At 40.8% G+C, this 25303-nt stretch overlaps 1 protein-coding gene across 2 annotated transcripts in view; it reads right to left on the reverse strand.

The window, feature by feature from the left end:
* Positions 1-25303, reverse strand: part of RAB3C (RAB3C, member RAS oncogene family) — a 302198-nt gene that overhangs the window by 258028 nt on the left and 18867 nt on the right. For both annotated transcript variants that reach the window (XM_070774655.1, XM_019983154.2), the window contains exon 2: positions 18277-18504. In XM_070774655.1, the coding sequence (XP_070630756.1) occupies positions 18277-18504 (228 nt within the window). The remainder of the gene's footprint in view (positions 1-18276; positions 18505-25303) is intronic.

Genomic DNA, 25303 nt, shown 5'->3' on the forward strand with positions numbered 1-25303 from the left:
TCTCCAATAAACAACCCAGGATGCCAGCCTGCTATTAGACTTGCAGGAAACTAGATTGCTATCTCTAGTGATGATCCAAGAAGCTATTAATAAATAAAAAGTTTTATAAACAACAGATTCAAAAGAGTCAGGACTTATTAATAACTGAAAGCTTCTTCTAAATTTTGTCCCCACTTCCAACTTAGGGCCAATCAGAAACAGCTAACTATGCATGCCTAATCAATCAGAAAGAAGCTGTTCCCCTTCTAGTTATCCCACCTACAACTTCCCCTGCCAAGCACTTTCACTCAGGAGATCACCTGATGCCTTCCTTTTTCTCTCCTAGAAGGCTTTTCCACTCCTCTTTCAGCCTTTCAGTCTCTGCCAGAATACAAGTTAATAGTGGCTGGCTCCTCAGCTACATCAAGTTCAGCATAAAGAGCCTTTGCTTTTCTCATTTAGTTGTTCTTCCTTTACTTCCACACTTGTTTCTGTGCCATTATCCGGTAAGTCATCAGAAGACAGGAAGCTTAAAAACTCTTGGCTCCCTCACCTCCAGAGTCTAGCACTTCATACAGTACAGAGTGATCATTCATAATCATCTGGTCATTTAAGACAAAGCCATCCTGGGGCTTGTTTGACTAAAAGAGGGCGACTACCTGGTTATCTGGCTGTTCACTCCATACCATCCAGCCTAGTGGGGTTATACCACACAAACCCCTCATCACTGATTTCCAGACATTTGGCCTTCCGAGACCTAAATAATATTAATAATTCTGAAAAATAAAATTTTCAATCTAAAATGAAACCATAAGGTATAAAATGAAAAATGTTATGCAATGTGTCCTCAGGAAAACAAAACTTAAGGACTGAGAGGCTGATTTCTGGTAAATGATAATATTGAAATTTTCTTAAACGATAATGAATTGGTTAAGGGCTGCCGCATATCAACCCTGGTAAGTTTTGTTCATAGTTTCCAGACACATGAACAAGATATGGGTTGGTCTCACAAAATAAGCTGAATTGAGTTTTGACTTTATGACTGGATTGATTTTGACTGCTAGGGGAATTTTCAAAGTTGACCTTCATTTGTTTTTTATTTCAACAGGCTCTAACTGAACCCCTCCAGCTTGACCTTCCCTACCCATAAAGAAACCCACCCAGTGCCTCAAAGGAGCCTGTGATGTGCTAGAGTCTACATGTCCCAAAGTGTAATTCCTCTGTTATTCCTTCATAAACTCACTTTTGAACAATGGAGTTTGCATTAATTTACCTCTTCATTTAGGTCAGAATAATAAATAAATACAAATGGGCAACTGACAGAGAACTGCCATATTTTCCCCTCATGTTTTCAGAGATTAGATAAAAGTTTCACTGGTATTTTTACTTTCTATGCAGACATTCACTCATATTTGAGTGAAAATTAATTTATCTTTTAAAGAAGCAGACCTTAACGGCCATACATGTACTCAGAGTGCTAACTCATTAGCAGTATCTTGAGTGTTTGATAGAATTATTTAGAAACTGCCCACTGATACAGTTAGGGAGGACCATGTGGTCAGTCAAGGCAAAACAAAAGTTGTGAAATGTTCCATATTATTCAAATTCTCATGGGTATGAATATAAGAAGCATATGCCATATAATATCTATGATTCACATTATCTAAAATGTTTATTTGGGCTGTCTGCCTTTTTATTTGATAACTGAAAGGTTTTATATAGAAATATAAAACACTACCTTCTTCATTGTGCAGGATATATGCCTTAGCCTTTCCAGATCCCCTCTTTACCCAATTCCATCCTGCTCTGTGGTCCAGGGAGCTAATTTCTATGAATCGCTAAAACAGAGTTCCCTTGATGGTAGGCTAAGCCAATAAGTGGCACAGGTAAAAAGTCAGGGGTCAATAGGACTGAGACATCTGGACATTTCTTCCCTTGGCCCCTTCTCTGCAGTCATTGACAGGCAGAAGCCTTGGTCTTTTAGAAGAACACAGCCCCTCCTCCACCCACTCCTAGAGCTACAGCTACAGCTCTCTCCTGGTCCTCATTCCCTTCACTCCAAGGGTGGCGATAACTCTGAGCCTGCACCTCCCCCTTCTTGCTTCCCCAAACTCTGTACATACCTTTGTAAAAATCTTTTAAATCTCCTAAATCATCCAGGGCATTTCTCTCTCAAACTCCGTTGATACTTTCACTCCTTAAATTTTAAAAAATTTTATGTCTCCCTTTTACTTTTAGTTTATACTCCATGGTTTTGCACCTGATACTTTACAGATGTTCTAGGATTGATTTAGTTGTTTTCAAAGACTGGAAACTTCTTGAACGTGGAAACCTTGCCTTTTACGTCTCTGTATCCATCAGTGGGTTGAGTAAAGTCATTTCTGTCAACTGATGCTCACACTTGCTATTTCTTTTATCTTGCCGGTTGAGTTGTCATAGTGGCTATGCTCAGGACTAGTAAATTCATGTTTTTAGAGCAAAAGCAGGAGGAAAAAAAATCATAACGCTGAAAATAAGAACTATCTAGCTGGGGAAATGCTGAACTTTTCTCTTAAATCTTACTTGAGAAAAAATGCAAAGCAATTAAATGCTTCATTTGTACTCAGATTTAAGCTGTGTTTATATAATACCAGAACAACTGGTCAGTTCAGTATCACTTCAAACAAATCAACAGGAAAAATGAGTGACTTGGTGACACAGACATAGTCCACATCTTAGATCAGAGGCTGCCGGTATTACCGGTATAATTTCCTAAGGAAATTATATCCCAGTATTTTAATAACAGCTCTCCATGGATTTAATGATTTATAATTGTTTTGTTACAGGGAAGGACATCAATTTTATGAGCATTTAATAAACAGGCTTGTGGGTTTGCCTTTCCTGTACAGTTGATGGCTCAGTCTAAATGCACAGATGGCTCCAAAATACCAAGAAACATCTCAACAACACAGCTGACTACACTTGGGCAGATGAACATTTACCAGTGGCTACAGAGAGGAACCCAGGTGTCCAGAAGACATTTCATCTTGTCAGTGTGCCTGTATATTTCATTACCATGTCAAGATACCAAAATAAAGCTCTTCATATAAATGTCTGCCTACATTAGAAATGGCGATTTATGGCCCCCCACACAGTTCTAGGGGAGAAGGCAATGGCACCTCACTCCAGTACTGTTGCCCGGAAAATCCCATGGATGGAGGAGCCTGGTAGGCTGCAGTCCATGGGGTCGCTAAGAGTCGGATACGACTTCACTTTCACTTTCACTTTCCACTTTCCTGCATTGGAGAAGGAAATGGCAACCCACTCCAGTGTTCTTGCCTGGAGAATCCCAGGGACGGAGAAGCCTGGTAGGCTGCAGTCCATGGGGTCGCACAGAGTCGGACACGACTGAAGCGACTTGGCAGCAGCAGCAGCACAGTTCTAGAAAGTGTGGAGTTAGGTAGGTAGGTAAGGTCAACATCGGTAAAATGCAGGAGACAGAGAAAGAAAAATGACATGCTATGTGTTGGCACTATGCTAAGAACTTCATAAATATTTTATTAAATCTTTACAAAGAGATTGTAAGCAACACACTCAGATCTGCTCACCACTCGTTAGCTATGTGACCTTGGGCAAGTTATCCACTCTCATGCTTCAGTTTCCCTATCTGTGAACCGAAGCTAAGAACAACAAATATTCCATCCTTCTTCTGATACTGTTTTGCATTTATCAGATTGTTCTGATTATTCCTCCACAGCACTATCATAACCTATAATTTTTTTTTTTTTTTTATTTTACTTTCAAGCTCAAATTCCTTCACTGTGTCTGGCACATAGTAAAAACTCCATAAATGTCAATCAAGCGAATTAATGAATGAACAATTGCTTTTCATTTGTCAGTTCTTAGCTTAGATATATAGATGTTCTCAGGAAGCTTTCCCAGACTCCTCAAGACCAAGTTAGGCATCTTTCCTGGCAGTCCTGTGCCCCTGCCTCCTGAGAATTTATCACAGCAGATGAATTCTGTCTTCTTCCATCTCTCATCTCATCAGACGGTTGCCTCCTAATGGTGAACTCTGTGCATCCTTCACTACTGTACCCCCATCAACTAGCACAGTGCTTGGCACACAGTAGGCATCCAACGAGTATTTGGTTTGATTAAATTACTAGACTGGATACAAAAGTCTGAAGGTTGGTACACTATTTACAAAAGAAAACTAACATTTATTGTCAGTTTTGTACCTAGTATTGAGCTGGGTATAAGTATTTACTATAGCAAATATTAGCAACTAAGACGTAGGGGTTATTTTCTCTCATTTCATAAACAAGTAAATGTTGGCACAGGGAAGTTAGTGCTTGGGGTCACATAGCTAGTGAGAGCAGCGTCCGTATTTGAACCACAAACTCCCTGCCCCTTGGTGGCACACACTTAGTGATCCATGGGGTGATCTTTTCTTCCATATTTGTTTTCCTGTCTTCCTGCATGGGTGGTAAGCTCTGCTAGGCCAGGAACAAAGTCTGTACCATCCTTTGTATTTTGTCAATGCTGAGAAGAGAGGTTTAAACACAGCAGGATGGGGGAGTCACTGCTTCTGGCTGTCTGCAAGACTGAATGTTTTCATGCATCTTGACATTTCACATACAGTATCAGCTTCTTCTCAGGGGTGAAACTAAATCTTGCCTTTCTCAGTATACCAGGAAAAGCAGATGCTAAGTTAGAAGAAACGTGACAGGGGGAAAAGAGCATACAAATGACAGCAGCAGGAACGGTCTTGGCAGCTGTCACTGGCTTCTGCAGTTCTCTTTTACGGAATTCACCCGGGGAAAAAATGTTGGTTCCTTAGCCACAGATTAGAGGGTTGAACACCATCCTGAAATCAATGGTCAGGGTGACTAGGCTAGGTGAGCATCAAATGCAAAGACTGTAGTCGTAATTCTTTTCCTGCAGGTATTTGTTCCATAAACTCAGATGCTTCCTTCCAAATACTCTACTTTTTATGCACACTCCCCAGCAGTGGAAATAGGCATTCCAGAAATGTGCGAGAAGTGAATGAAATGTGTTCCAGTCCCTCCTACTATGCAGATCTATGTGTTTTAAGCACAAAACAGATAAAGCACAACCTGCTCATGCTGGAAGACAGTAAGTTTCAGATAAATAACTGATTCCTTTCTCTAACTATAAATAATTTCTTGGAACAGGTAAGAAGGTAAGAAAGGTAAGAAAGATATAGAGCAATTACTTATTGTGGAAAAGGTACATGCTAGAGATTAATATAAGTAAGATTAGAGGGAGCTGGAGAGAAGATGGTGAAGTAGAAGGACTTGAGCTCACCTCCTCTCACAAAACCACCAAGATCAGGACTAACTGCTTGCTGAACTGTGTCAACAAAAAAGACTGAAACCTATCCGAAGAAATATTCTCCACCCAAAAGCAAAGAAGCAGCCACAACAGGATGAAAAAAGGAGCACAATAAAATCAAATCCCATGCCCACTAGATGGGTGACCTACAAACTGGAAAACAGTTAATCACACAGTTTCTCCCACAGAAGTGAGAGTTCTGAGCCCCACACGTGGCTCTTCAGCCTGGGGGGGCGGGGCGTGGCATCAGAAGGAATAGCCCCCAGAGAATCTGGCTGTGAAGGCCAATCAGGATTGATCACATGAACCCCACAGGACTGGGTGAAACAGAAACTTCACACATGGAGGGTGCACACAAAGTATCATGTGCATTGGAACCCAGAAAAAGGATCCTGGACCAGACTGACCTCTAGGTCTTGGAGGGCTTGCTGGGGAGGCAGGTGCAGGTGTGACTCACTATGGGGACAAGAACACTGGTGGTGGAGGTGCCTGGGAGTACTCACTGGCATACTGGAGGCTGCCATTTTGACATAAACACCTGGCACTACCCACAGCCTCTAAGCACCAGTGCCAGGACCCTTCAGAGCAAATAACCAACAAGGAAGGAACAAAGCCCTACTCATAAGCAGACAAGCTGCCTAAAACCTTCCTGAGCCCCCAGTCACAACTAAACACACTTCTTGACATGTCTCTGTTAGGGGAAGCACACTGATTGACACCACCCACCCTGGCCAGGCACCATAGTAACCATTCACATGAGTTGTTTTATGACAGGAGATCCTTATAAGGAAAACGGAACTAATAAGCCACCACCAACCGGAAGAGTTCAAGAAAGGTTGAAAGGAGACACCACGTCTCCATCCACTTCCCAGAATCCCTCTCGCTAGCCTCCACCTTGGCTGAGTGATGTGTGCATCACCAGGAAGGACTCTGAATTAGAATGATTGGCCAAAGACCACCCGGAAACTAATCCCATCACCATAAAACCTGAGACTGCAAGCCATGGGCAGAGCAGTTCTCCTGGGTTCCCTTACCCTACTGCTCTCCATCCGGGTGCCCTTTCCCAATAAAATCTCTTGGTTTGTCAGCACTTGTCTCCTCAGACAATTCTTTTCTAAGTGTTAGACAAGAGCCCAGTTTCGGGCCCTGGAAGGGGTCCCCTTTCCTGCAACAGCTCTGCCTACCAGAGAGACAAGACCCAGCTCCACACACCAGTGAGCAGGCACCAATACCTCCTACCATGAAGCCTGTACAAGCCTCAGGATCAACTTCACCCACCAGGGTCAAGAGTCAGACACAAGAAGCAAGAGGAGCTATGATTGTGCAGTCTGTGGAAGGAGACCACAAGCACAGAAAGTTAGACAAAATGAGACAACAGAGAAATGTGTTCCAGATGAAGGAACAAAATAAAAACCAAAAATAACAACTAAGTGAAGTGGAGACAAGCAATATACCCAGTAAAGTATTTAGTACAATGATAGTAATGATCCATGATCCTGGAAAAAGAGGGGAAACAGAGACCAAGAAGATACAAGAAGTATTTAACAAAGAGCTAGATGAGGGGTTTTCCTAGTGGCTCAGTGGTAAAGAATCCGCCTGACAGTACAGAACACAAGTTCGATCTCTGGTCTCACATGCCGCAGAGCTACTAAGCCCATGTGCCACAATTATTGAGCCTGTGCTCTAGAGCTGGGAGCTGCAACTACTAAGCCCATGTGAGGGCAGTTAAGGAAGCCCACACGCCTTAGAGTCCATGCTCCACAAGAGAAGCCACCGCAATGAGAAGCCTATGTACTACAATGAAGCGTAGCCCTGGTCTCCACAACTAGGGAAAGGCCCACACAAGAATAAAGATCCAGCACAGCCAAAATAAATAAATAAACAAAATTATATTAAAGAAGCGCTAGATGATATAAAGAATACACAGAAAAACAATGACTGAAATGAAAAGTATACTAGAAGGAATAAACAGAGTAAATGAAGCAGAATGGTAAAACTCAATGGCACAGAACAGAATAAAGGAAAAAGAATGTAAAGAAATAAGGACAGTTTAAGAGACCTCTGGGACAACATTAAACATGCAAACATTCTGAATAGGGATCACAAAAGAAGAAAATAATGGGCCTGATAAAATATTTGAAGAGAGAATGGTGCAAAAACCTCCCTCACATGGGAAAGGAAACGTTCACTCAAGTCCAGGATATTCCCCATATAGGATAAACCCAGGGAGGAACATGCTGAGACATGTATTAATCAAATTGCGAAAAGATAAAAACAAAGAGAAAACATTAAAAGCCACAAGGGAAAAAACAACAAGTCCCCATAAGGTTATCAGTTAATTTTTCAGCAAAAACTCTACAGGTCAGAAGGAAGTGGCATGATATATATAAAGTGATGAAAGGGGACCACCTACAATGAAAAATACTCTACCTAGCAAGGCTCTCATTCAGACCTGATGGAGAAATCAAAAGCTTTACAGACAAACAAAAGCTAAGAGATTTCAGCACTACCAAAACAGCTTTACAAAAAATGCTAAAGGAACTTCTCTAGGCAGAAAAGAAAAAGACACAAGTAGAAAACAAAAAAATTACAAATGGGAAGGCTGGCCAGTAAAGGCAAATATACAGTAAAAGTAGGAAATCATCAACACAGAAATATGATACCAAAGCCAATGATCATAAGAAGACAAGAGTACAAATGCAGACTGTAGTAAATGCTTTGGAAATTAAAAGACCAGTAATTTAAAACAATCTTATACAGATACAGTCTGCTATATCAAATCCTCATGGTTACCACAAACTGAAAGTCTATAATAGACACAAAAAAGCAAAGCAATCTAGTCATCTAATCACAAGAGAAGAGAACAAAAGAGGAAGGGAAGAAAAAAGACCTACAAAACAAATCCAAGACAGCAATAAGAATATACATATCATTAATAACCTTAAATGTAAATGGATTAAATGCCTCAACCAAAAGACACAGACTGGCTAAAATGAATACAAAAACAGACCCAGAGGGATGGTGTGGGGAGGGAGGAGGGAGGAGGGTTCAGGATGGGGAACACATGTATACTAATTAAATAATTAAAAAAAAAAATAAAAATAAATTAAAAAAAATAATAATAAGATCCATACATTAACACACGCTGTTTACAAGAGACCCACTTCAGATCTAGGGATGCATACAGATCGAAAGTGTGAGGATGAAAAGGTATTCCATGCAAATGGAAATCAAAAGAAAGCTGAAGAAGTGACACTCATATAAGACAAAATAGGCTTTAAAATAAGGGTTGTTAAAAGAGACAAGAAGGACACTACATAATGATCAAGGGATCAATCAAGGAAGATACAACGATTGTAAATATATATACACTCAACATAAGAGCAGCTCAATACATATGGCAAATACTAACAGTCATAAAAAGAAAAATCGACAGTAACAAAATAATTGTGGGGGATTCTAACACTCCACTTACATCAATGGACAAGCCATCAAGACAGAAAATCATTAAGGAATTAGATGGACCTATCTGTTGTTTATAGAGCATTAGATCAGGTTGATCTAAAGCTCTATAAATATTAAGTCAGATGGACTTAATTGATATTTATAGAGCATTCAGTCCAAAAGCAGCAGAATATACATTCTCAGATCCATTTGGAACATTCTCTAGGATCAGTTCAGTTCAGTGGCTAAGTCGTGTCCAACTCTTTGCAACCCCATGGACTGCAGCACGCCAGGCTTCCCAGTCCTTCACCAACGCCCAGAGTTTCCTCAAACTCATGTCCATTGAGTCAGTGATGCCATCCAACCATCTCAACCTCTATCATCTTCTTCTCCTGCCCTCAATCTTTCCCAGCATCAGGATCTTTTCCAATGAATCTGCTCATTACATCAGGTGGCCAAAATATTATAGCTTTGGCTTCAGCATCAGTCCTTTATATTCAGGGTTGATTTCCTTTAGGATTGACTGGTTTTATCTCCTTGCTGTTCAAGGGACTCTCAAGAGTCTTCTAAAGCATCAATTCGTTGGCACTCAGCCTTCATTATGGTCCAACTCTCACATCCATACACAATTACTGTAAAAACCATAGCTTTGACTATACAGACCTTTATCGGCAAAGTAATGCCTCTGCTTTTTAATATGCTGTCTAGATTTGTCATAGCTCTTCTTCCAAGGAGCAAGCATCTTTTAATTTCATGGCTGTAGTCACTGTCTGCAATGATTTTGGAGCCCAAGAAAATAAAATCTGTCATTATTTCCACTTTTTCCCCTCTATTTTCTTCATCTATTAAACAGAGCTAATAGGAATAACCACATTCCTTCATTGGCAAATACATTCTAAAATGCACACAAAGTGCTTACTTTGTGGGTCAACACTGGGTTCATTAAAGTGATGCTCTTATCAGTTGTATCATCAAATTTTCAGGACAATCTTAAAGATCTTTTCCTGACCCCAACACTTGAAGTCTCTAAATTTTGAGAACCAAAAATGCACTGAGTCTGTAGTGAGAATGGTTGAAACCACAAGCATTTGTCAGAGTGGAATTAATGACATAAAGCTACCCCTGGGGCTCTAGGAACCTGCCTGCTGTATTAAGCATGTCTTTTACTTCCCTTGTGGCTCAGCTGGTAAAGAATCCACCTGGAAAATCGAACCCTGGGTTCAATCCCTGGGTTAGGACGATGCCCTGGAGAAGGTAAAGGCTACCCATTCCAGTATTCTGGCCTAGAGAATTCCATGGACGTATAGCCCATGGGGTTGCAAAGAGTCAGACAAGACTGAGCAACTTTCACATTCACTTTTCTTTCCGTGTTCAGATGCTTTGACAGCTGGGGTTTGTGAATCCTGGAGGGACTGCCCTGCTCAGTTAACTCTGAGAGACAGTAAACAACTCATTGGAACTCACTTTTCAATGCAAACCATCAATACAGAGCTCACAGGGCAAACACCCCAGTCTTGGGTTCTCACACTGGGCTACTATCCCCCTGGCCTAATCACTCCAGAGCCAAATAGGCATCTGATGACTTAGGAAAGCCACTAAGCCCCAGAGCCTGCTGCAGGAATTCAAACTAACCAGTCCTCAGCCTGCTTACATGCCTTATACAGAAACCACAATAGAGGCTGTCCTCCCATTCCCCTTTCTGCCTCCTAACCACTCAGGGACTCCCCCTCGCTCCCAAGGGCCTTCCTCCCCAAGCCCATGTGTCCTTCTCTTAAAATCTTGGAGCGTAACAAACTACTATTTCAGTGGCAGTTGCTTCCTGATCTGTGGGCCTCAACACATCTAAATAACAATAAAACCTGTCTTTTAATATACCATCTTCCTCCAGGACTGAGCTGTGGAAGCAGGGTTTATATCTTCTCAGTTTACTCATCCATCTCCTGCATTAGATTTTGATAGAGACACCGCCTACATATATGGTTGCTGGATGGAAATCAAAATTCCCTTTCATTGCATATGGACCAGCAGCGCATGCTTGATGAGCAGATTCCATTTTCGTGAAAAGGAAAAGGCACCCCTTCCTGGAGCTGAGCACAGCTCAGCATGTGGCACTCTGGCTGGAGCACAGTCACACTTGAACCCTGGTTGGTGCCCCTGTCCAGTGCACAACGTGTACATCTGCATGTGGCAGGCCTCCGATCACCATGAGGATGACTTTCTTACTAACTCAGGCTGGCCAGAGCTCAGAAATGAAGGAGGGAAGAAGATGGGGAACGGGGAAAGAGGGCCAGAAAGGATAAGGAGTGGTGAGGTTGAGGGTAGGAAAAAGAGAATGCAAAAATGATAAAATGCCAGTTCTAATTAATAAGGAAACAGCTATCCCCTTTGTCTACCTGCCCCCTGCCCACTTTAAACCTACATCCTCCAATTTTTCAAGTTAAGTCTTTTACTAGTTAGAATCAACCTTGATTTCTGGACTTGAACAATGCAGACCTAACTTAAAAAGGAGAAGTGCTTTCTTTCAGTAAAGGAACTTGCCTTTTATTCAGGGGAGCCACAGATTTAAACCCAGTTCTCGGATGCTTGGGGCTGGTGCACTGGGACGGCCCAGAGGGAGGGTATGGGGAGGGAGGAGGGAGGAGGGTTCAGGATGGGGAGCACGGGTATACCGGTGGCGGATTCATTTCGATGTTGGGCAAAATTAATACAATATTGTAAAGTTTAAAAATAAAATTAAAAAAAAAAACAAAAACCCAGTTCTCTACATAGTCTAGTTTTAAGAATTACCAGTATTCTTTATTTTGTAGATTGCTATAGACTTCGAAGTTCATACACTAATAATACAGACACTGAAAATAAATACAATACAAAGATATTCTTAATAATGGGTGTTGTATTATTTTTCAATCTTCTCACTGGGAGGAAATCCACTCTACAAAGCCCTTCCTGAAGCTAAACTACTTAAAACTTAAAAGCAAAATATTATAGACTCCAGCTGTGAAATATTTTACTGTATTTAAAGAAAAAAAAGATATACAACTGTTCTCCAATATATTCTTCATAGAATTAAATAGACACACAAAATAAAAGAACCAGCTCTAAAACTTGAAGTCTCAAAAATTTTGAAAAATTTTGACTTGAGAATCACAGAAATGATAATAAAAATGAAACAAGAAATGTTAATATAGTGAAAGACAGAAGGATTAGTAAGGATACTAAAGGAATGTAACCTAGTACAAATGAACCATGGTATGTCTCTAGACAAGTTTATTCCAAGGCAGTAATCAACTTCCACAAACAGGAGGTGTAACACATCCAGAAAGAAATGTCAATGTTTCTAGTAGCTGTTAAAATGCTTTCTTTAAATGTGGATCATTAAAAATCCAATAATCCAGTCTGTGGTTTCAGATTCCCCCCACCCCATCCCACCCCACTGCACATACGAAAAACCTACTCACGAAATTAAAAGACTCTTGCTTCTTGGAAGAAAAGCTATGACTAACCTAGACAACATATTAAAAAGCAGAGACTTCACTTTGCCAACAAAGGTCTGTATAGTCAATGCTATGGTTTTTCCAGTAGTCACATATGGATGGATGTGAGAGTTGGACCATAAAGAAGGCTGAGCATCAAAGAATTGATGCTTTTGAATTGTGGTGCTGGAGAAGACTCTTGAGAGTCCCTTGAACAGCAAGGAGATCAAACCACTCAATCCTAAAGGAAATCAACCCTGAATATTCATTGGAAAGACTGATGTTGAAGCTGAAGCTCCAATACTTTGCCACCTGATGCGAAGAGCCAACTCATTGGAAAAGACCCTGATGCTGGGAAAGATTGAAGGAGGAGGAAAAGGGGGCAACAGAGGATGAAATGGTTGGAATACATCACTGACTCTATGGACATGAGTCTGAGCAAACTCCGGGAGATAATGGAGGACAGGGAAGACTGGCGTGCTGCAGTCCATGGGGTCACAAAGAGTTGGACCCAATTTAGTGACTGAATAGCAACAAATAAAAAACTGGGCAATCTTACCATCCAGGTTCTCTCCTGCTGACATTGTGGAAATACTCTAGCCTCAAGTTTGACGTTCCTTTGCCTAATGGCAACACTGGAAACCAGGTATGAAGTGTATCACAATTGTCATAACACAGTACTTACTTTGAGCATGAAGTAGCAACCAGATTGGCTTAGCTAGAAAAAGACCTGGATTTTAGACTCTGCTCTGGCACTAACTGTAAGGTGAAGTCAAATCACTTCACCTCTCCATATATCTTCATTTTCTAACCTGGGAACAGTTCTATTTGTGGACAGTTTAAAATAGAGTAATCAGAATTACATGAATATCTATAGCTTTTCTTGGTAGAGATAATAATGAACTGGACTAATCCATGATGATTTTTATCGCTATGAAACAATTTTGCTTCTCTTCCTTTGAAATATAGAATAGGCTATGATAGTGTGATAGAACAAGAAACACATATTTGGTCTTCTTCCTGGTTCCTGACACAGAGCTTCCATAATCCTTAGAATTTTCTAAGTGATGGGAATGAAAGGAGCATCTTTTATTATTCATAATAAGCCCCTTCCAGCCACCCAAGAGTTCGTGCTAATGAGGTGACTCCTGGTTTACACCTACATAGCTTCAAAATGGGGGCTTATTACAACATTGTCAATCAACTATATTCCAATATTAAATAAAAAATAAAAAGAATAGGGGTTGACTGTCAGAAGAACAAACTATGTGATCAAAAAGTTGAAACTTTCACCCCCAACCCTGACCTCTGGGAGGGAAGACAGGCTGAAGACTGAATTAATCACCAATGACCAAGGATTGCATCTGTCATGCGTATGTAAAGGGAGCTCCATAAAAATCCAAAAGGATGAGGTTTAGAGAGCTTTGGTGTTGGTGAATGTATTAGGGCGCTGGGAGGGCAACACACGAGAGACTGCAGGATGCTGCACCCACCCTCCCCCACAAAAATGTGCCCTATGCTTCTCTTCCATCTGGTTCTTCCTGAGTTGTGTCCTTTATAACAAATTGGTAACAGTAGGTAAACTTTTCCTGATATCTGTGAGCTGTTCTAGCAACTTATCAACCCTGAGGGGTGGGGTTGTGGACCTGTCAATTTATAGCCTGTAGGTCAAAAGCACAAGGGCCCAGATTTGTGACGGGTGTCTGAAGTGGGGGATGGGAGGAGAAGGGATAGGTTTGTGGAACTGATTCCTTTACTTGTGGGATCTGTGCTGCTGCTGCTAAGTTGCTTCAGTCGTGTCTGACTGTGCAACCCCATAAACGGCAGCCCACCAGGCTTCTCCGTCCCTGGGATTCTCCAGGCAAGAACACTGGAGGGGGTTGCCATTTCCTTCTCCAATGCATGCAAGTGAAAAGTGAAAGTGAGGTCACTCAATCGTGTCCGACTCTTAGTGACCCCATGGACTATAGCCTACCAGGCTCCTCCATCCATGGGGTTTTCCAGGCAAGAGTACTGGAGTGGGGTGCCATTGCCTTCTCTGGGGATCTGTGCTAACTCTGGGTAATTAGTGTCAACATTGTATTAAATTACAGGACATCTCATTAGTATCTGCATAGAAATGAAGAATTCCTTGTTTTGGAAAACTCCCACATTTGGTTCCAGAAATGTTGCAAGTAGAAACAGATTATACACAGTACAGGCTAAGATAGTTGTGGACACCTTAATGAATCTTGTGAGTCCCTTGGACTGCAAGGAGATCCAACCAGTCCATTCTAAAGGAGACCAGTCCTGGCTGTTCATTGGAAGGACTGGTGCTGAGGCTGAAACTCCAATACTTTGGCCACTTCATGCAAAGAGTTGACTCATTGGAAAAGACCCTGATGCTGGGAGGGATTGGGGGCAGAAGGAGAAGAGGACGACAGAGGATGAGATGGCTGGATGGCATCACCGACTCGATGCACATGAGTTTGGGTGAACTCCAGGAGTTGGTGATGGACAGGGAGGCCTGGCGTGCTGCAATTCATGGGGTTGCAAAGAGTTGGACACGACTGAGTGACTGAACTAACTAACTCACTAATGAATTTGTTACACATTAATACAAGTGCATAAAAATACTATTCACTGGGGAAAACAGTTCATGTTTGACTACTAGCATATAAAATGGCAAACCATCAGTGCCAGATACAGTCACAAATAAATAAAGTAAAAAAAAAACTGTACACAACTAATTATTTCCGACTATAGTTATATGAGTCTGAGTGAATTCCGGGAGTTGGTTATGGACAGGGAGGCCTGGCGTGCTGCGATTCATGGGGTCGCAAAGAGTCGGACAAGACTGAGCGACTGAACTGAATTGAACTGATAGTTATAACAAAGCAAGAACCCCTAGAATTACTATTGGAATGTTTAGATTTAAGCAAGCTAGCCTGTTACTCTTTATCCTTTCTCCCTCTGCATGACTGAAGTCACTGAGATGGTCAGACTCTTTCAAAAACATGTTCTTCAGCATCCCAGGATACATTGTCTAAGATTCTATCACCTGTTTTGAGAACGTGTCTTAATTAGGGCAACATGGTGAAGAGGAACAAACCAAAGCATTAGAATTTGATAGACCTAGCCTGGAATCAACCCCTTGACATCTATGATCTTGGACAAGCTATTTAATTTGTCAGACATGACTTAGCAAGTGAACAATAACAAAAACCTTTAGGTTTCTTGAATAAAATAGGAGTAATAATAGAGAGTTTGGTTGTTGTGGGAATTAGATATAAGGCATAGGTATATGTTCAATAAATGCTAGCCACATATAATATTTACACAGCTTGATTTTTGCTTATAGACATACAATTACTCCATGAGTATTCATTTCTTTTCCCAACTATACTATAGGTTCAATGAGCCAAAATCTTTGCTTTTGAGTGGTTCACAAACTAGTAGACCAGTTGGAATAAGGTAGTGTCAAATCTATTTTCACACCCCCAGAATCATGGGCATGTTAGGAGTTCCCAATGTCCCTAAGAGGAAGAAATAAGATTGTTTTGATCACAAAGAAAATAGTGGCCATCAGACTACCACTGTGACAGGAGAGAGCTGGGTGAAGGGTTCCTGGGTGGTTTATCCCTGAAGGGAGTGTGGGTGTCCACAGAATGGAGAATGAGGTCCCAGGCTGGACTGGGCTATGAAGAGAATTAGAAGTTTGGGGGAAATGGTGGATTATGGATGCATGTGTGCATGGAAGTTGCTTCAACTGTGTCTGACTCTTTGTAACCCCATGAACTGTAGCCCACCAGGCCTCTTTGTCCATGGGGATTCTCCAGGCAAGAACACTGGAGTGGGTTGCCATGCCCTTCTCCAGGGGATCTTCCCAATCCAGCAATCAAACCCGCGTTTCCTGTGCCTCCTGCATTGCAGGCAGATTCTTTACCACTGAGCCACTGGGGAAGCCTGGATTATGGATAAGTAGAGACAAATTTGAACATATTTATATGTCAGGGGCTTTTTTGTGAAGTTAATGGAAACTGAGAAGCACGAGGAGGTTATCAGAGTAGAAGCAGTTCAGAGAGCCAAATTGGGCTTTGCAAGGCTCAGAAAAGAGCAACTTTCATGCAGAAGACCTGAACAGATGCAACCGAATTTCATTGTACAGCAGTGAGCTCTGGCCTGGTACTATCACTGAGGGTTTTGAAATATTTTTGTAAGTATGAGATTATAATTCTCAAAAATGTATATTATTTGAAAGTATATCTGTTTTATATTAAGGACAGATGACTTTATATCTCTACAGAGCAATTCTTTCAAGAACCTAAATTGAGAAACTGCTAGAAATTATAGGACTGCACTTATACACCATGTTGGTGTTTTACCTAAACAGTCACAACCACCACCTTTAAACATTCCTAAGATTAATGGCAGGAGCTGTCAGCCAGAGAAATGACAGTTCTTCCGTATTAGCAGAAAGAACATGGTCACAAAGGTAAATGATGTCTAGTTACCAAATTAATTTTCAATTCAGCAAAGTCCATGAAAACAGAGACCTTTCTTAGGCCTGGATCTGACAGTTATCTCCATATAATAATCGGTTGCTTAAAGCTCAAAAGGAAGAGAATGTGAAGCAATAAACACAGCTCTTTCTGTCTCCACAAACAGGGCTGCATGCTTCTAAAGAGGGATCCACCTAACAAAAATATCTTTGGGAACCAGTAGAGCAGCAATGGGAACTGAGTCTATTTTTCCAAGTTCTTTCCTGAGTTCTAATTAGACTTTGAAAATTCCATAATGAGAATAAGTAAAAAAACTAACAATAAGCCACCTAAGAGGATATCTACCTGTATGTATACCCGCACCTTTGAATTTTATTCCTAAGAGCTTTAAGATATGAAAGGACATCTGGTGTATTTATTATATACAGATATCTTAAGGGATCTTTCCTTTTAAAAAAATTTGAATGCTTTACTCCAAGATTTGTCTTCCTTTCAGCTTTCCATATTTGAGGAGGCAAGCTTATCATCAGTCCTATAAATCAACCCTGGCACCAGCAACAAATGTTAGTAGGTGTTGGAATTGTCTCAGAAGAAGACAGAAAGCTAAACTCTAGGGAAACATCCGTTTATAGCTCAAATCCATCTGAGTGGCCGATGTACAAAAGAACAGAGAAAGGGGACCAAAACTCACTGTAAAAGCATTCTACCATGGTGCCCATACATTACATGATGTACAAAAAATACTATATAACTCTCTATTGGTATAGTCAATTTTTTTGTTACTTCATCTCTTATTTATTTCAAACCTGCTACCCATATGTACTTTTTCTTCTGTTTTTCGCTTGCTATTCTCCTCAGTTATCACAACCATTTAGTTAAGGAATCTCTGATCTTCTACAGGGGGTGAGGAGAGGCAGAAAGCCAGGCACACGGTCTCAAAACTTATTGAAAAACTTTCTTCTTAGGGAAAAACCCTGTTTAAAATAAATACTTTATTTCATGTGTCTTGCCATGTTGGGCTGTGTGCTAAACATAACTCTTGGCGCTGAAAACACAAGGTCTGAGGAGATTAAATAGGCACTTTACAAAATTTAGCTGGGGCATTATGAAGGGACTAAACCTAAGCTTTCTCTATATTATGCTTTAAAATGACCAGGGCAGGCTGCTTCCTGTGACCTGAAAAGGCTAGTTTCAGTTTGCCTATTTTGTGGATTAGAAAAGTGGCGGAGAAGGTCTGAGACGTGCTCCAGGTCACACAGCCGTACAAGACCGCGCCAGACTTTCTACTGAGTGTTCCTTACCATACAGACAGACATTTGGATTTTCTTTCTTCTAAAGAGTCTTAAGAAGCATCAGATGACAACAAGGTCTAATTCAGTCTCCACACCTTAGAGAGGCATCACTCGCTTGGCCTCTGACCTAGAACGTGCTGTGGCAAAGAACCTGGCAAGGGAGGCTGACGGACCCCCGTGGGATCAGAACAAGGCAGAAAGCGTGTGCCTCACACACATACATGGTCGATGTCCTAGGCTGAAGGATGCTGTTAGTTCAAAGTCACTTACCCAAATCTGAAGCTTAATTCTCTTTTCATTTTTGAATACAGTTTTGACTTTGAAATCGATCCCAACTGTGCTGACGAACGCAGATGTAAAGGAGTCATCTGCGTAACGGAAGAGAAAAGATGTCTTCCCCACGCTGCTATTGCCAATGATGAGCAGTTTGAACATGTAGTCAAAGTTCTGATCAGAGGAGTCTTTCTGGCCATACCTGGCATCTTGGGCAGAGGCCATCTGTGGGGAAAAAACAAAAGAGGTGTGGATGAGTCTTCCGTTTGCTATGAAGCTAGCAGCACATTCATTATTGGCCTTGCCAGAAACAGATGTCAGACCACTTAGGAGACAAGTTGAGAGAGCTCCCCAGCCTTCCTCTGATGCTGGTATCCATGGCAATAATTCCCTGCTGGAAGACAGAAAAGCAAATCTTACGGCTCTTTCCAGCTGTGTTAGTGTTTGTCACTGCTCAGCATTCAGAACAAATCAAAGACACCAAAGGAGATGTAACATGAAACGCGAAGATATGAGGGCATGCAGATTCTGGAACTTTGTAATTCCAGTGACAGCGACACCAAAGTGGCTGAACAGCAGGGTGCTTTTTCCTGAGTTATCTGAATTATTAGGGTCTCTCTTATTTTCTAGGGAAGCATACCCAAAGCCTATCTCTATTTCATCTATTGATATCACTTTAAGTCAACATCTTTACATACATGATCAATCTCTTTCAAATAAAAAATAATGATAATGACAAATACATATGGTTCAAACAATGTGCCAGGAACTGTTAACCCTCATCACAACCCTGTAAGTGGGTGCCTTTATTATTTACGTATTAAAAGGAGACAGTTGAGGCTCCGAGATAGTAAGTAATTTGCTCAATTTCACACACTTTGTAAGTAGTAGAGGCAGGATTCAAATCAACCAGTGTGGTGCCAGGGCTCATGTTCTTAACACCTCCCAGCCCAGTTCCCAAAGAGAACTAAGGAAATAAGCACATATGCTCTAAAGACAATGTGGGAAAGATTCATTGCAGATGCATTCATGAAGAACTCTACCTGGTTCAAACCTTGCTTCCACCACTTACTGGCTCTGGAATATTGAGTTTTTTTTTTTTTTTTTTAATCAGTGTACCTCAGTTTCCTCTCTTCTACAAAATGGAAAAAAAAAAGTACAATCCAACCTGAAACACTTGTGAAAATAACTGATGGTAAATCTGTATGACAGATGTATAAAGAAACCAGCATAGAATAAAGAATAATCTCTATAATAATTAAAAATCCTCTGGGTGGATTTTCCCTCACCTTTTTTCAATGACCATTTTAACATCTATCAAAAACCCTGCTGCATTCCTCTAAGTGACATCTGCCTCCATATAGAAACGAGGTGGTTAGAAGGGTAAATCCCACTGATCAGTGCATTTACCCGATTATCTTTGCTGATGCTATGAATTCTTTGTTTGCTGTGCTCTTCAATACAGTAGCTACTAGTCACATATGCCTGTATATATTTAAACTAAATAAAATTAAAATTTAGTTCCTCATTCACATTAGCCACGTGTCAAATGCACAAGAGCTACTTGAGGTCAGTGGCTACAACACTGGATAGTGCAGGTCCAGGGCACTCATAACTGCAGAAAGTTCTATTGTCTGTCTAAAGTCCTTGGCTAGACAGTCTTTTTTCATTCCTTATAAAATCTGATTAATAAGTGTATCCTTCTGTTGCTGGTGGTTTACTTGCTAAGTCATGTCCGACTCTTGCGACACCATGGACTGCAGCCCACCAGGCTCCTGGGTCCATAGAATTTTCCAGGCAAGAATACTGGAGTGGGTTGCCATTTTCTTCTCCAGCGGATCTTCCTAACCTGGGGATTGAACCTGGGTCTCCTGCACTGCAGGCAGATTCTCTACCAACTGAGCTACCAGGGAAATCCCATCTCTCTATTAGGGGGACGGCAAAGAGGTGGCAAAAATACATAGAAGAAATATACAAAATAGATCTTCATGACCCAGATAACCATGTTGGTGTGATACTACCTAGAAACAGACATCCTGGAATGTGAAGTCAAATGAGCCTTAGGAAGCCTCACTATGAACAAAGCTAGGGGAGGTGATGGAATTCCAGTTGAGCTATTTCAAACCCTAAAAGATGATGCTGTGAAAGTGCTGCACTCAATATGCCAGCAAATTTGGAAAACTCAGCAGTGGCCACAGGACTGGAAAAGGTCAGTTTTCATTCCAATCCCAAAGAAAGGCAATGCCAAAGAATGCTCAAACTACCGCACAATTGCACTCATCTCACACCCTAGCACAATAATGCTCAAAATTCTCCAAGCCAGGCTTCAACAGTACATGAATTGTGAACTTCCAGAAAAGGCAGAGGAACCAGAGATCAAATTGCCAACATCCACTGGATCATCAAAAAAACACAAGAGTTCAAGAAAAACATCTACTTCGGTTTTATTGACTATGCCAAACCCTTTGACTGTGTGGATCACAATAAACTGTGCGAAATTCTGAAAGAGATGGAAATACCAGACAACCTGACCTGCCTTTTGAGAAATTTGTATGCAGGTCAGGAAGTAACAGTTAGAACTGGACATGGAACAACAGACTAGTTCCAAATAGGTAAAGGAATATGTCAAGGCTGTATATTGTCACCCTGCTTATTTAACTTCTATGCAGAGTACATCATGAGAAATGCTGGGCTGGAAGAAGCACAAGCTGGAATAAAGATTGCCAGGAGAAATACCAATAACCTCATGCAGATGACATGTACATGACACCACCCTCATGGCAGAAAGCAAAGGACAACTAAAGAGCCTCCTGATGAAAGTGAAAGAGGAGAGTGAAAAAGTTGACTTAAAACTCAACATTCAGAAAACTAAGATCATGGCATCTGGTCCCATCACTTCATGGCAAATAGATGGGGAAGCAATGGAAACAGTGACAGACTTTATTTTTTGGGGTTCCAAAATCACTGCAGATGGTGACTGCAGCCATGAAATTAAAAGACGCTTGCTCCTTGGAAGAAAAGTTATGACCAATCTAGACAGCATATTAAAAAGCAGAGAAACTACTTTGCCAACAAAGGTCCATCTAGTCAAACCTATGGTTTTTCCAGTAGTCATATATGGATGTGAGAGTTGGACTATAAAGAAAGCTGAGCACTGAAGAAATGATTCTTTTGAACTGTGGTGTTGGAGAAGACTTGAGAGCCCCTTGGACTGCGAGGAGATCCAACAAGTCCATCCTAAAGGAAGTCAGTCCTGAATATTCATTGGAAGGACTGATGCTGAAGTTGAAACTCCAATTCTTTGGCCACCTGATGAGAAGAACTGACTCATCTGAAAAGACCCTGATGCTGGGAAAGATTGAGGGCAGGAGGAGAAGGGGATGACAGAGGATGAGATGGTTGGATTGCATCACCGACTCGATGGACATGAATTTGAGTAATCTCCGGGAGTTGGTGTGGACAGGGAAGCCTGGCTTGCTGCAGTCCACAGGGTCGCAGAGTTGGACATGACTGAGCAACTGAATTGAACTGAAAGAGAAAAGCCCCAGAAGACATTTGAACACTAGAAACAATATATAGTGCTCAGTCTCATCTAAGACCACATTGGCTGCTAAAATCAGAGATATGTAAAACAACTGAGGGAAAGAGAAAAGGAGAGATGGTGCAATAATGTATTTCCTTTTTAGAAATATTGCCAGTAGGAGAACACAACCATATGAGCAAGAATAAAGGCAAAAAGAAAATCTGTATATATTATTAAATTTAAGGACAGTAAACATTCTGATTGCATTTCACACTTTCTTAATAAATATAAGCTTAAGCATTTTTCTATCTTACATCCACGAAACCACACATATGTCTTCAGTAAATACGACTGTAATGATTGCTTACCAGTGGGAAAAACTAGGCCAGTAAAACAGGCATGTATCATCATTCTCCTTTCTGACCCAGGAATCTACATGCTAAGGTAAACTTCCCCCAACACAAGCAGTCTGCCAAGAACAAAAATAGGATTATAATTCTTGACTATTGGTTTGAACAATGATGTCTTGCTCTGACAAATTTTGACACCCCAGAAAGCCAGGTAACTGTTTTGTTTGACACTTCTATTCCTCCAGACATAAGCCTTTCACCAATTAAGACTCCCCCCTCATGGAGGTGCTAAGCTTCACCAGGCCTGCAATTGGTCTTTGTTAAGAAGATCTTTTTACCATCTTTTATGTGAACTAGCCCAGAGACTAGGTTCTGAATTAAGCATGTTCAGTTAAGCCATAGTCGGAAAACAACTCTATGAGTATCCTGGACCTGCTCATTTTCTCAGCCTGATTACCTACCTACCAATACCCTGAGGTGGGATTCTAACTGATTCCTGTGGATTTCTAGGCTGCCTTGAAAGAAAATGTGATAAAGAAAGCTGATCAATCCCAAGTCCTAGTCCAAAATTAGACCAACTCCAAAACCTACAGAAATATAGGCATCATCATGATATGCACTTTTTAAATGTAACTGTAGAGATTTACACAGAGAAAACCATACTGGAATTTTCTCCAGCATAAGAAATAGAAGATGTTCAATTTTAAAGGCTGATTATACCAGTTGCAGTGGCAGCAGATAATGTGGCAGGAGTACAGAGGATGAGCGAGGATGAGGCTGGTGGATACGTGGATCTAGATCCTCCAAAGGATTAATTAGAAGAGTCTGTCAACCTGTTAACCTTGAAGATGGTACATGGTTTCTTTAAACTATTTCCTGATTTATATCCCCAATAGGATTCATCCAACTCTTTGAGACCCCATGAACTGTAGCTCACCAGGCTACCCTGGCCATAGAATTCTCCAGGCAAGAATGCTGGAGGGGGTTGCCATTCCCTTTTCCAGGGAATCTTCCCTTCTCCAGGGATCAAACCCTGGTCTCCTGCATTGCAGGCAGATTCCTTATCATCTGCGTCACCAGGGAAGCCCCATAAGATTCACAGTGAGTCCCAAAGATGTGCATTCAGAATGCATATGTGTTTCATTAAACTTTGGAATAATGAAACAAATCCTGGCGTATAGAATGGAGTAGACTGCCCTAACCTTGTTGAGGATAGAAATGAAGCGATTTTTATTTACAAAACAGAAACAGTCACAGATGTAGAAAACAATCTTACAGTTACCAGGAAGGAAAGGGGGAGAGGGATAAATTGGATGATTGGGATTGACATATACACACTAGTACAAAGCAGGTAACTAATGAAGACCTACTGTATAGCACAGGGATCTCAACTCAATCCTCTGTAATGGCCTGTATGGGGAAAAAGCCTGAGAGAGTGGATATACGTATAACTGACTCATTGTGCTGTACACCTGAGAGCAACGTCACATTGTAAGTCGACTATACCCCAGTAAAAAATGAAGCAATCTGACAGCATATGAATGTCAAAGGGACAGACAGTCACTACGTAAGTTTGCCTACACTTTTAAATACGTTCATGTGAACGTTTCTGAAATGTTCATGGGAAAATATGAAAACGTGAGTAGGCATGAAGGAAGTCCCAGAGAGTGAACTGGATTTTATAAAAGATAGATATAAGAAAAGCCTTTTAATTGTATTAATCTTAAATTAATTAAAAGAATCATAGAGTGGGAAAGACTGTTGAGGGTTGTCCTCCTTCAACTTATCACAGTCTCCCTCTTGCTGGCATGACGCTGGTATTCAAGCCTAGCCCTTCCCATCAAGTGACAGAAAGTTCACTGGGCTATGAAACAGCCTACTTCATTGATGAACAACTACAATTGTTAAAAGTTTCTTCCATAAATTTGAGCTAAAATCTACTTCCCTATAGCTTCTGTTCATGTGTTCTGCCTTACGAATCAAAGAGAGTTGACTCATTTACTCATTTACATTACTCATTTACTCTCCTCCTGACTGGATAATCTCAGCTTCTTTAGCCCCTCTGTTCCACATGGGACGTGCTCAAAGCAGCCCACATATCTAGGTTAAAGCTGACATCTCTGCAAATGTCAAAATCCCATGCATGGCTCCTACAATTGGTCACAATATTCCAGATATTTATCTGGTCAGTGCAGAGTATAATAATATTCTTATGTCCTATCACACTTGACTTAACCATAAAGTAATTCTCAAATGTTCAGCGCCTTTTTTCACATTCACTGTTAAAAACATGGGTCTCCCCTATCCTGATCCTATGCCTTGGCGATGTACTTTTTAATGAAAGTGTCAACCTTTATATGTTTTCTATTACACTTCCTTTTGCTTGTTTCGATTTCCAATTCTGTTCTGTTCTGATAACTTTATGTCCTTTCATCAAAAATATTAGTTATCCCTTCCAGATCTATGTCATTCCTAAGTTTAATCAGTATGCATTTTATATATACTCACTTAAGATGCTAATCAAAATGCTAATAAGGTGGTAGACAAATAACAATGAATTTTTTTTACCCTGCTGAATATATAAATCTATGAATGAGACCTCTACCATATGTCCTTAAGGACCTTGGCAAGTTTGAAGCAAATTTTTAACCTCTGGGAGTTAGCGCCTTGCAAAGTCACTGTGCTGGCCCTCTGGGTGTCCCTTGGTTCAATAGCAAGTGAACAGATCATAGGTTTAATTGATGTGTCATTTTTAATTTCAATTATAGTTTCCCCAGAAGTCCTACTGACCAGGGACCAAGCAGATTACCTTTGACGAACACAGGCAACCACAGTCTACTTCAGAATTGTTGAACATTAGCTCTTCCAAATAAATAAGAAAGCCAAATTATCTGCAGGAATTCCCTTGGGTGCTTAAGAAACTAAACTACACTAAGCCATTTTGTGCATCTGATGAGAAAAACAGAAAGAAGTCATTTTAAATGTACTATGTTCCATCAACTACTACTGGTAACAGCCTGAAGGTCCATGGGAAGAAGAATGAGGGTAAATTATCCAGAAAATGAAATGCAATTCTTTGCAACTGGAAGACTGAAAGTAAGGATGGGCCTTATATATGAGAAGCATGGAAATACATAAATTAGTTTCAAAT

The sequence above is a fragment of the Bos indicus genome, chromosome 20 (genome assembly GCF_029378745.1).
Source record: "Bos indicus isolate NIAB-ARS_2022 breed Sahiwal x Tharparkar chromosome 20, NIAB-ARS_B.indTharparkar_mat_pri_1.0, whole genome shotgun sequence".
Lineage (NCBI taxonomy): Eukaryota > Metazoa > Chordata > Mammalia > Artiodactyla > Bovidae > Bos > Bos indicus.